The sequence below is a fragment of the Zeus faber genome, assembly GCF_960531495.2.
Source record: "Zeus faber genome assembly, chromosome: 6".
NCBI lineage: Eukaryota > Metazoa > Chordata > Actinopteri > Zeiformes > Zeidae > Zeus > Zeus faber.
The window spans coordinates 11,031,896-11,043,986 of NC_137201.1; the positions used below are offsets into that span (position 1 = coordinate 11,031,896).

At 44.6% G+C, this 12,091-nt stretch overlaps 1 protein-coding gene across 3 annotated transcripts in view; it reads right to left on the reverse strand.

Moving 5' to 3' along the window:
- septin15 (septin 15) overlaps window positions 1-4,973 on the reverse strand; it is a 40,154-nt gene extending 35,181 nt beyond the window's left edge. Inside the window, exons 1-2 of one of the 3 annotated variants that reach the window (XM_080002302.1) lie at window positions 4,895-4,973; window positions 162-258 (exon numbers count right to left, since the gene is read on the reverse strand). In XM_080002302.1, the coding sequence (XP_079858428.1) occupies window positions 162-258; window positions 4,895-4,900 (103 nt within the window). In that variant the 5' untranslated portion in view covers window positions 4,901-4,973. Of the gene's footprint in view, window positions 1-161; window positions 262-4,246; window positions 4,489-4,894 lie in introns of those variants that run through there. The other 2 variants (XM_080002301.1, XM_080002300.1) reach the window with 2 other exon arrangements.
- Window positions 4,974-12,091: the final 7,118 nt, after the last annotated feature.

The following is a 12,091-nucleotide window of genomic DNA, read 5'->3' on the forward strand; positions in this document are numbered from 1 at the left end:
CAGGACACAGACACACACAGACACACACAGACACACACACAGACAGAATATGTCTGGGAGGCACAAATGGGCCTAGACACACACACAAACAAATGGACACACGCGCTGACTGACTCCATGAGTCATCACAGACTGAAACAGGTGTTGTTGAGGAGACTTACCGACAACCATGAGTGTGAACTCGAAGCCCCTCTTGACAGACTTCCTGTAGACTTGGTTGGGGAGGTTGGCGAAGCCCACGTAGCCCTCCAGGTTCCTCTGCTGGAAGGAAGGACACACATGCAATCACAAAGAGACACACAAACCCACAGTGAGGAATCAGTCATCAACGTGACCAGAAGCGAGTGAGTTGAGGAGACATTGACACGTACGGAGGAACAACCAAAAACAACCTCTACTTCTGTAGAATTATAACTGACACCTGATGTGCCAGGCGGACAAAACAGGTAGCTGTCAAAAGATGTCAACATACACACACACACACACACACACACACACACACACACACACACACACACACACACACACACACACACACACACACACACACACACACACACACACACACACACACACACACACACACACACACACAGGAACCTCATATCGGCGAACCTGCAATTATTTGCATTTCTCTGTCCTGCAGCGACAGAGCCCCTTTTAAGTGGAAGTGCAGCTGGGCTAAATACTGCAGGAGAGGCAAAAAAGGAGGGCTGTTCAAAGTGGGTGGTGGGGGGTGCGAAGAGGGTATTCACTTTGTAAACTGACAAAACAAAAAAAAAAAAAAAAAAAGGTAGGATGGAACAGGAAGACAGATGTGGCGGTCTTGTGGAGTCTACCAGAGCCAGGAGCTGGCGTCAACATCCAAGTCCGAACAAGCTGTAAAAATCAAACAACAACACGGCAGCCGGCAACAACTGGCAAACCAAAACCAAAACATGAAACCAAAGCCAAAAAATGACTGATCGGCTAGAAAAAGGCCAAATGAGACGGAAAACCAAAGTTTCCTTTGTTTCCAAGACAGATAAACTAGTGAGGAGAACAGCGCCTCGTATCATATCCATCATCTCCCTTGTGTGAGATATGCAGTGGATCTCCCACCAGATAATATGGTATAAGAATTGTGTGTAGTAGTAAGTACGTAAGCAATACTCCATTCCCACTGCACCAAAAACTTGGTAACACCCGCTAACATCTGGCATTTGTCATCAGTGGGAAAGGAAAAACCCGGGTCTCAGTCCCGGATCAAAGGGCTCTGCAACAGGCCCGGTTTTTAATCAGCTCTGCCTCCGATCGGCTCAGATATAACCAAGGACACCCGGGTCGCTCCGCTAATTTTGGCCCCTTTATGGGCGCGATGCGACGCATGTTGAAATTCCGGACACTGGCGCATAAATGGACAGGATTATCCGTGTATCATTCCATCATTTCATATCCCATTTAAAATCCCAAATCAGAAGTTATTGACTTTATTCTGCATGGGGGACCGTAAAATGTTGTGAGTGGGGATCGCACGGTGGGGACCACAACGGAGAACCCCCACGACCCCCACCGGTCACCGCTCCCTGGCGCCAGGGGGACCGATGGGGACTCCCGCACCGGCAGCATCCATGCTGCTTCTATTGTAGTGTTGGGTTGTTCATGAACGATCATATTATTTTGAACGGCTCAAAAATCCTTTCTTTCAAGTTTTATAGTTCTATGTCGTTGTTTGTTTGAGCTGCTGTCTCCTGTACTGTTTTATTTACCAATCACACTGGAACCATGGCATGGCCCTTTTTCCGGCGTGTTTGTGACGTTGAACGTGACGCACCAGAAAAAAAACGTCATTTCTCATGGCAATGGGAAAGTTGTCAATCACCTATTTTAAGCAGTTTGACCCGGGATTAAAAAACCCAGGTCAAAGTGCAAATTTTGGTGTGAAAAGAGTATAAGTGGGTAAAAAATAAAATAATAATAATAAAAAAAAAAAAAAGCCATTCATACATGAGGTTGATTTCAAGTCGACATGTCTGTTGATTTAACACCTATCACACACCCAGTTATCCCGGTCGGGGATCCCTCTTCCAAGTGTCTTCTCAAGGATGCCTTATGTTCCCCATCGGATCAGGAGGCAATATTCCTTCGCCGTCTGGCGGCTTAGGTCTCGTAAAGCACTTTATGTCTGCGATTGTGATGAAGGGGCGGGCTCGACAAATAAACATGGCTCGATCCAATGAAATAGAGAAACAACAGCTGTGCAAATTCCTGATGCAACTTCAGATCTGTGAGAGTCTGAATCGTGAGAACAAAAAACCTCACTAACAATACTGTGACAACGTCGAGAGATTTACGGGGAACATTTGACAGAGGTCGGCAGCAAAGACAAAAGATCCACTTGATGATAAATCTCAGAGGTTCTTTTCGTGCAAATTAATCCCACTCCGGCAGGTTGGGATGAACACCAGAATTCGGAATACGTGATGACCCATTTAGCAGAGAGACAACTAGACTTCCCAAGCATTTAAAGCGATTGTTCTTATACACATGAAGAATATTTGGGTCTGTGGTGCTGCTGTTTCATGCCTGATCCAGCAGTCACAGCATCAAACCACCCAGCAAAACACACAAAACGTGCAAAAAAGGTTCTTCTCTCTCTCTCTCTCTCTGCCTCTATTGAACATGAGTGACATTGCCCTTGCCTGAAATCAGTAGATGGTATGGGCTGAGATAATAAAAGGTGATGAAGAGAGACAGATAGAAAGAGGAAAAAAGGAGAAAAGTAATATGGCAGTATCCTGGTTGATACCGTGCCTTGTACGCTGCGCAGCAATTACAACAGCAAGCAGGGAATAACTATTACTACTCCCGAAACAAGCCTGAAGCACTTTCCACCGCTTCAACATTCAATGTGCCCACGTATGTAAAAGTGTGTGTGTGTGTGTGTGTGTGTGTGTGCGTGTTACATAAGGCCCCAGCTCTGATAGCACTTAGGTCCCTCTGTAGCATCCCTGTGGGCGGAAAACCTGACAGACATGGGGGGAGGGAGGGGGTCAAATTGTGGCTATTTGTTGGAGAGAGGTGTGAAGAGTGTTTATTTATTCCGGCCTGGACCCAAAATGTGTGACAATACAGAGAGAGCGGGGGAATCTGAGAATGCATTCATGTAGGTGATGATAGAGGAGTGTGTGTGTGGCAGCTTGAGAGAGTGGCCATACCAGTGTCAGGGCGACAACTAGAGGGAATGGGACATTATGTGGGACAACTAGAGGGAATGGGACATTATGTGGGACACCAGGGAGGAGGCGAATGACAACGTGAAAGAAAAAGGCGAGGAAGGAAGGAAGGGAGGACAGGCTTATCAGTCTAAACCATTGGCTTTAAGCCCCTCCCTCTACTGACCCCGTGGTGCTGGCTGACTGACTGAGTGACATCATCTACATTCCTACCACGCTGCAATCCATCCATCCAGTCTCTCTCTCTGATATATGTGACGAATATATCAATCTATCATGTCACTCCTCCTCTCACAACATCCTGTGCAAACCCTGCGTTGGTGCCCTGCATGGTCACCATCCTCCAGTGGGCTGCCCGACATCTGTCATTACATTAAAAACATCTGGGATTTGCATAAATAAGTGCAGAAGAAGTAACACGTCCCCTGTGGGCCTTGCACTGCGATTATTTATAGCACGCATCACGTTGCGCCCATCTCTTCTCTCCCATCCACCTTCACGCACACACACACACACACACACACACACACACACACACACACACACACACACAGATAGGGTCAGTGATTGGGGGTATGGATAGAGACAAGAGCCACAACGCTGAACTAGGATGCTCAAAAGAACAGAGGGCCTCGGATCATGCCATCATTATAAAATAGCCCCATCCGCCCGATCTAATCTAAACACTACTCCAAATGACATACTGTAATGTAACGTACACACGCACACACACACACACACACACTGAACAAAACAATAATTAAAAAGAAATATTAAAAAAACAACAAATAAACATAAAAAAATAATAAAAATAAATGAATAAAAAAATTGAAATACGACAAAAAAAAAAAATCAAATAATAATAATGACGATAATAACATAAAAATAATAATAAAACAAATAAAATAACAAATAATACAATTGGACACCAATCGAGCCAACTGCACACGCCGTTCACGCAATATGTCATATTCATGCAATATGTAATATCCATGCACATCGGTGTCAGATCAGAGCAGAAATCCCCTTACAGCGATGCTCGGAGCCGCAGTATCTGGTCGTTCGATCATCGCGCCGTGCTACCACCCAGGCCAGGCATACAACGATGTCCCGATCACGTCGGAGCGGGGGGGAAAAAACAAACACCGCGCCGCCTCTTTTTAACCCCGAAACCGACCGAACGTATGCAAACTGCGTGTACGCAAGCGTCCCGAAATGAATGGATCCGGGCGAACGGCGTGTAATTACACAGGGCTGCGGGGAGGAAGAAGTGCTCCGGCCGCAGCGCAGCGTTTTCAAAAGGCGATTGTATTTTCCTCCGGAGCCGCGACGCCATTGGTCCAGAGACGAACCGTCACCGTGACGTCACAAACAGGATGCTGCGTTCGGCGGAGGACCGGGAATCGGGTAATTCCGAGCCGCTGGGTCCAGTCCCCTACGTCCGAGCTGCGTCCACTGGCTCCGTGAACAGTGGTCCGTTGGCTCTGCGGGGAAGTATACAGTGTGGATGCCCGCAGCACATTTTCCTGTGTGTTTGGCTTAGCTTGTGAATTGCACACCTATCTGCGCGGTGGCAAAAAATTAATTAAGTAATTTAGATTGAAGTCAGACGTGTTTTCCGATTAAAAAAAAAAAAAAAAAAAAAAAAAAAAAAGCCATGCAAATGGAACGCTTTTCACCATCATATCGTTGTGGCATCGGCTCTGTTGTCTCGGAAAACCACGTCCCGAGCGAACTGGACCTGAAATTCAGACTTTGAGTTCCCGGTATTAAATGGCCGTTCCCCTTCGAACTTCTGGATATAGGGGGGGGCCGGATTTTCCGAGGTGCGGCTTGAATGGAATGCAGCATAAGGTTCGACCCCTCCCCCCTGCTCCAGCGAAGTAATGGCCTGTTTTGTTCCGTTAAAAAAAGACCGGGACGGCAGGACGGTGCACATTCAGCATCGGCGTCCGTCGAACCGCGTGTTTTCTCGCTGAATCGTTTTTGTGAAGCAGTCTCTTATCTGAGCCCTTGTTGTGAATCGTGGACCAGGCGCACCCCTCCCAGTTTCACGGTTTAGCGATGCCCTCACGTGGACAGTTGGAAGACTGCGTGCGCGTGCGTGCGTGCGTGCGTGCGCGCAACCGGCAACGTTTCCTCCGAGGCCGACTTTCAATTTTTTGTTTTTCAATTTGCTTCACCGCTGTAAACGCATCGCAAGCCAATGGAGTCGATGACCTGCGATTTCATTTCATTTAGAATTTATTTCAATTGAGAATGTAATCAATTTCAATTTCATTGAATTTAAATTTAATTTATACCCCCAGCACTGATTCACGGCGCTCGATTTGTCCAGTTTCTCTGCTGGGTTTTGATTAACTTCACTCATGATGTTATGGTTTTTTTTTTTAATTTAATGATTATGAATCGTATGCATAAAAAACACCCAATTCTTAGAATGAAAATGAAACAGGGATTTAAGGTGAGATGAATAAACAGCCCAGACAGAATCACAGAACCTTTCTTTTATTTAATATTTGGATTCACAGTTTTTAGGTTAGCTGAGTTAAAAAAAAACAACCCAGAAAACAACAATAAAAAATAAAAAAATACGGTTATTGACAGTGACTGGTTTAACATGCGTTCAATGAATACCATGTAACTGTAAATATGAACATAATAACATTTTTATTCTTGCGGATTAGAACAGCCAATTGTATTGTTGACTGCTGTGTGAAGTGTTGTTCTGGGGGTACTGCCCATTGTTCCGAAACCCCAATTGTCCGAAAAATGTTGGGTTAAGATGATTTACTTTATGTTTAAGGTTAGAGATGGTTTAGTGTATGTATAAGATTAGAGATGGTTAAGTTTATGTCAAAGGTTAAAGATGGTTAAGTGCACTTATAAGGTTAGAGATGGTTAAGTTTAAGGTTAGAGATGGTTACGTTTATGTTTAAGGTTAGAGATGGTTAAGTTTATGTTTAAGGTTAGAGATGGTTAAGTTTATGTCTAAGGTGAAAGATGGTTAAGTGCACTTATAAGGTTAGAGATGGTTAAGTTGAAAGTTCAAAGTTCAAGTTTAAGGTTAGAGATGGTTAAGTTTATGTTCAAGGTTAGAGATGGTTAAGTTTATGTCTAAGGTTAAAGATGGTTAAGTGTACTTATAAGGTTAGAGATGGTTAAGTTTAAGGTTAGAGATGGTTTAGTTTATGTTTAAGGTTAGAGATGGTTAAGTTTATGTATAAGGTTAGAGATGGTTAAGTTAATGTATAAGTTTAGAGATTGTGATGGATTTAGAGATGGTAAATGTTTTGGACCGTTTGGGTTTCTGAAAAACGGGCTGTCGGAACAATGGCATGGCACCCAATTCTGCTCCACGGCTCTTTGCCAGTGCTAGGTTTCAATTCAATGCCAATTGTCTCACCATGGCAACCATCGCTTCCTATCTGTCATATTTTGAGATAATAAATAATAATGGTATAATAAATGTAATAATCATTTTCTCAGCCAACAGTGTCCAAATTGGCCAAATGTTCTCTCCGTCAAAGCCTCTGGAAGTGGATGCGGGTTTTGGTTGAAGAGATTTTAGAAGTTCGTCTGCCCTCCGGGTTTGGTCTTCTGGTCCAGGAAGCTGATGATGTCCTGCACCCAGGGCTCTGAGGGCCGGGCACAAAAACGAACTCCTGACCTCTGCTTCAGCCTGAGGAGGGATGAAGCAAAGTTGCAAACTGAGGTCACACGCACAGGCTCAGAGACTTACAAACCCCAGTTCCTGCAGCACAAACACATATAGACAGCTATTAAGGTAGACAGTCACTGCGTCCGGGCTTCGCATCCCAAGACATGGCAGGGAAAATGGTAGAGCTGTTTTTTTTTTTGTTTGTTTTTTTGTTTCAGAACGACAGCGAGTAGTTTACTCAGCTGGACATTTACCAATTCACTTATATAAAAATCGATTTCTTGATAGTGAATATGGAATGAATACAATACATCCAATGTGAATGTTAACAACGCCATTATGTCGAAATATGTGACTTGTTTACTTCATTTTAGGCTCAGTTCCAATCAAAACAATTTGCCTGACGTCACTTCTCGTGGTACTCTCAGACCGAAACTTGACGCAAGAGTTGAACAGCAGCACAGCCCGTCATAGCTTTCCCTGCGTAGAATCCGACCCCCCGTAGGGATGAATGGACTTCACATTTGTTCTTGTCGTTTGTCATTTAAGGTGTAAAATCAGGCTGAAATTAGGCAGATGGCTGACGGCATCCTGTACTTACCACACCCCGGGTTTGGCGCAGCGCTGACTGCTCTTGATGTAGCCGACCACGCTCTCCCTGGGCACCGGCTTCTTTCTCTGGGACTTTGTCTGGCAGCAATTCTTTGGTGGAGGACCACGGTAACCTGCAGACCGACAAAATGCCACCGTCCGGTTCAGCGAAATTCAACAGATTGGGCTAAACCCAAGTCAGCGCCAACTATACATCTGTTAGGTCCGTCATAGGGCCACATACACACACACACAAAATGAAAATGAACAAAAAAGTCCTCGCCTTCACTCAGCGCTATGACGGCGAACACCAGCACCAGCAGAGACAGAGCGAGGCGGGGAGAAGCCGGACACATTCTGGAAGGTATGGTTCCTCTCTTCTACACAGCCAAAGGGGTTTCAGAAACTGGATGTGAACGGTGTTGTCTGCCTGCTCGGTTGGACATAACGCTCAGCTCTACTTGTATTTATACCACAAAGGTATGACCTGTTTCTTGTTTGACATTTTGCCGGTGGGAATATCCCGTATGTAAAATACAGAGAAAACCCCTGGGCATCAGTATCACTCTTCATTAGTTCTCTGCTCTCCACGTCTGGCTTCATCCACCCACCCACCCAACCATCCGCCCATCCACCCATTCTCACACCCTCTCACTAATCAACCCTTCATCCATCCATTCACCCATCATCCATCCACCCATCCAACCATCCTCCCGCCCGTCCATCTATCTGCCTGCTTGTGATGACACATCTAGATGTGAGCTACAGCTAGAACTCCGTCACACATGTGTCCTTTACTCATATGTCAGTCCTATATTTACCATAGCATTTAACCCCGGGTCTACATGTTGCCGGCGGAAAAACCCCTTCTATAAAATACAGAGAAAATTGTATCACTAGACAGTATCGCTCGTCATCAGTTCTCTGCTTTCTGCGGCTGGCTCACCATGAATAGCATTGCGTGGTATCTTCACTTCCCTAAATCATAGGAGACTCATTAAAATGAGATTGAACTTCCCAATAAGGAAGTCATTTCAGAGTGCTTTCCCTGTAACTCTCTGGATACTTCCTTTCTGTGCTTTTTATGCCAATCCACCCATCTAGCCATCCATCCATCCATCCACCCATCCTCCCAACCATCCATCATCCATCCATCTATCTAAATAGATAGATGTAATAAAATCCATCCGTCTGTGTCTGTCCACTATCTATCTAGAAGAAGAACAATCTTTAATTGTCACACAGCACACCACAACACATGCACGCACTAACATGCTTTTGGATGGTGGCCGGTGAAATGAGGCCTCTGTGTTTAACCCATCCTGGCTTGTCCTTCCTCTGGGGGCACAGCCAGGAGCAGTGGGCAGCATTTGTGGATGTGCCCGGGGACCTGGTGATGAGTGTCCATCGCTGGTCAGACAGTGATGTGTGCATGTTTTTGGTGGGGGTCCTTACTGACGTTAGGTGGAGGAAACCTCATGTGAGCACGGGGAGAACATTTAAACACCACACAGAAAGGCTCCTATTTGGGAGATAACCTGCCGGAGCATGGTGCCAACAGCGCCCCAGGCGGGAGTCGAACCCAGGACCTTCTTGCTGTGAGGCAGCAGTGCAATGCACTATCTATCTATCTATATGTTTATCTAATTGGTTTATCTTAGTTTATTGCAGGGCAGAAAATATCAAACAAAGAATGACATTTGAAATAGAACATTGAAGCTCTCCAATGATTTGGAAAATATTCATGGTGACCTAACCTTAAATAACAAATCTATTTCATTTTGTCGTCTTTAGTACAAATGGGGGGCTGGTTAACCCTAGTTGACCTCATTTTACCTTGGTTGGATGGCTTTGTCTCTCGGATCCTTAAACAGTATCTGTCGTGTATGACTGTATGAAACTTCTAGTGTATACTAAATCTCCCCCCTGGTCACAAGGTCAAAAATAGAGAACCTGGGGAAGATATCTTTCACTTCAACTTTTGTAATTCATATAAACAGGAAAGTACTTTACACACTGAGGACAAACACATTCTGATGACTAATCACTGTGTGACTACTTACTTTAGTGGTAAGTATAGTATATATGTTAAAAATGTATATGATATCAATATATTTCATTGGTGAATTATTTAGACAGAAGCTCACACAATGACAATTGGACGCTGCAGACTCAAAGAACCACACAGACACAGATTCAAAGAGGGGAAAACCTTATTTTTAAAGCAGAAGAAAATAATCAGTTTTTTTTCCAGAGAAGCAGTAAGAGAGAAAAGCAATGAATCTTCCCTGCCGCTGCCAGGATTACAGAGAGAAAGCCAAAAAGTACCCACTGGGTAAAGGACCCCTTTCCCCTGTCCCAACCAAAAGAGAGGACCCCCCCCCCCCAAAAAAAAAGCTTTATTAAACAGAGACAATTCATAGAAAATAAAAATAAAAACAGACAAAAAAAAGCAGAGCAAAAGCATCACCTGTACCGAGACCAAAAACCTGGAGCATTTATAACAGCACAGAGACCAGTTAACCTCCTTTCCTCCGAACCTGTAAATCTGAGGCAAACCCTTAAACCACTTAAAACCACCAGTCCCAAGTCAGCTTGTAGATGAGTTTGTGGCCTGGTGGTCCTAAAATGGTATTTTGTTGAGTTTATTGTAGGACTTATCAAAACATGGTGAAAAAAAATGCAAAAAAGAAAAAAAATGTGGACATTACCGATAACCTGCCAACGTCATCAGATCTCCAACTGCGTCTTTCTTTTATCGCCATTTCCAATTATCGCACCATTTCCCATCATATGAAGACATGAACCGAATAAAAACTAGTGCAAAAGAAAAAGGAGGAAACTCAATCTTACTGTAAAGCGGCAGTCACACACATATCCTATCCCAACGCCTGCTGGGCCGTTGCTTTGCCCAGAAAACAAGTAGTTTTGTGGAGTCGGCCGGGCCTACAGCACTAACACGGGAGGAATCGCAGGATGAGGAGCTTCCGAGGTGGACCGACTCGTATGTCGGCAAACTCCGACTCAACTCAGACTCACCCCGTTGGCTCTTTTTCTTTTTTTATTTATTTATTTATTTTTTTTACTCTGAGGGCAAAATCCTTAGAGAAGCTGTGGCACCTCTTATCGGCTTCGGGCTGAGTGCAAACTCATTGTGTTATATCATAGATCTATAGTGTATGTACATTACAATTAACCGAGCACATTCACGTATCTACGAATCTATCTCGTTTTGAAGCGGGAGAGATGGGTGGGTGGGGTGGGGGTTGTTGGGGGTAGGGGGTGGGGGACTGAACTAAAACGAGTCTTGCATCCTAATAAAGAAGAAAATATACAAAGTGGTCCGTGAGTATAAAAAAAAAGCACAGATATGAACCTTCTAGTTTAAGGATATAGTAACATCACGATAGAAATTATGATAATAAATGATAATCATGGCGAGACCGGACACAGGGTGTAAAAGCAGCCTGTTAGGCTCACCAGATATAGAAACGGCAGGTGGATGTGCACTATGTGTATTCACCACACACACACACAGGCACCCACACACACACACACACACACACACGCACACACACACACACACACACACACACACACACACACACACACACACACACACATGCACACAGACACACACACACACGGGCGCACGCACACACCCCCACTTTTTCTCATTTTCACACGATTTGTCAAAACACATCCATGGGTATATACATATGTTCAACACCACAACTCGTCAAAAGGTAACAGTGAGATTTGTGTTGAAAACTGACATTTTTCTTTTTCTGTTTTGAATGTTGAGGGTTCCCGCAAAGGTGACTCAACCTTCCAAGTGCCAAGAAACAGTCGGACGGGCCAAAAGGCTGCGGTGTAAACATTGATCTCTGGTGAGCGAAGCAATTGTTAAAATAGTATTGCTTGCTATTATTGTTGTTATTATTATTATTATTATTATTATTACTACTACTATTATTATTATTAATAATAATAAAAAAATGTTTTGGGGAGCGTAGTAAACTTTTTGGTTCCTGTCCTGATTGGCAGATTGGACGTGGAGTCGTAACCCAGAGATTAGCGTGATGAGTTATTATCAAAAGGAATCGCAGACTCGACTGATCAAATGCAAATTGATATTATCGACACGCCACCTGGTGTTTGAGTTCCGTGGCCCGTGTGTGTGTCTGTGTGTGTGTGTGTGTGTGTGTTTTCGAACAGGGAGTTCTATATAAAGTACAAACCCCGTGCTACAGAGGGGGTGTGTGTATGTGTGTGTGTGTGTGTGTGTGTGTGTGTGTGTGTGGAGGGGGTTGCTAGGAGACCAAGATGCCCCCCCCCCCCACACACACACACAAACACACAAAAAGCATGCACCGTACGTGCGCTTAAGTCCACATGCACACGCTGCAGTTTGCCTGATTACTTATATCAAAACGTCCCGACGGCGAGGACCGCAGAGCGGGTTCCATCAAATCTGGTTTCGAATGAAAGACAGTGAGGATACACTGGTGTGTCCTGCATTTGTGTTGAGTGTCATTGGCAGAGGGTCAGCATTCCACATGCAATATAGTCCCATAGGTGTCCGGGGCAAGGGGGGACATGCTTCCACCCCCCCCAAGTATAA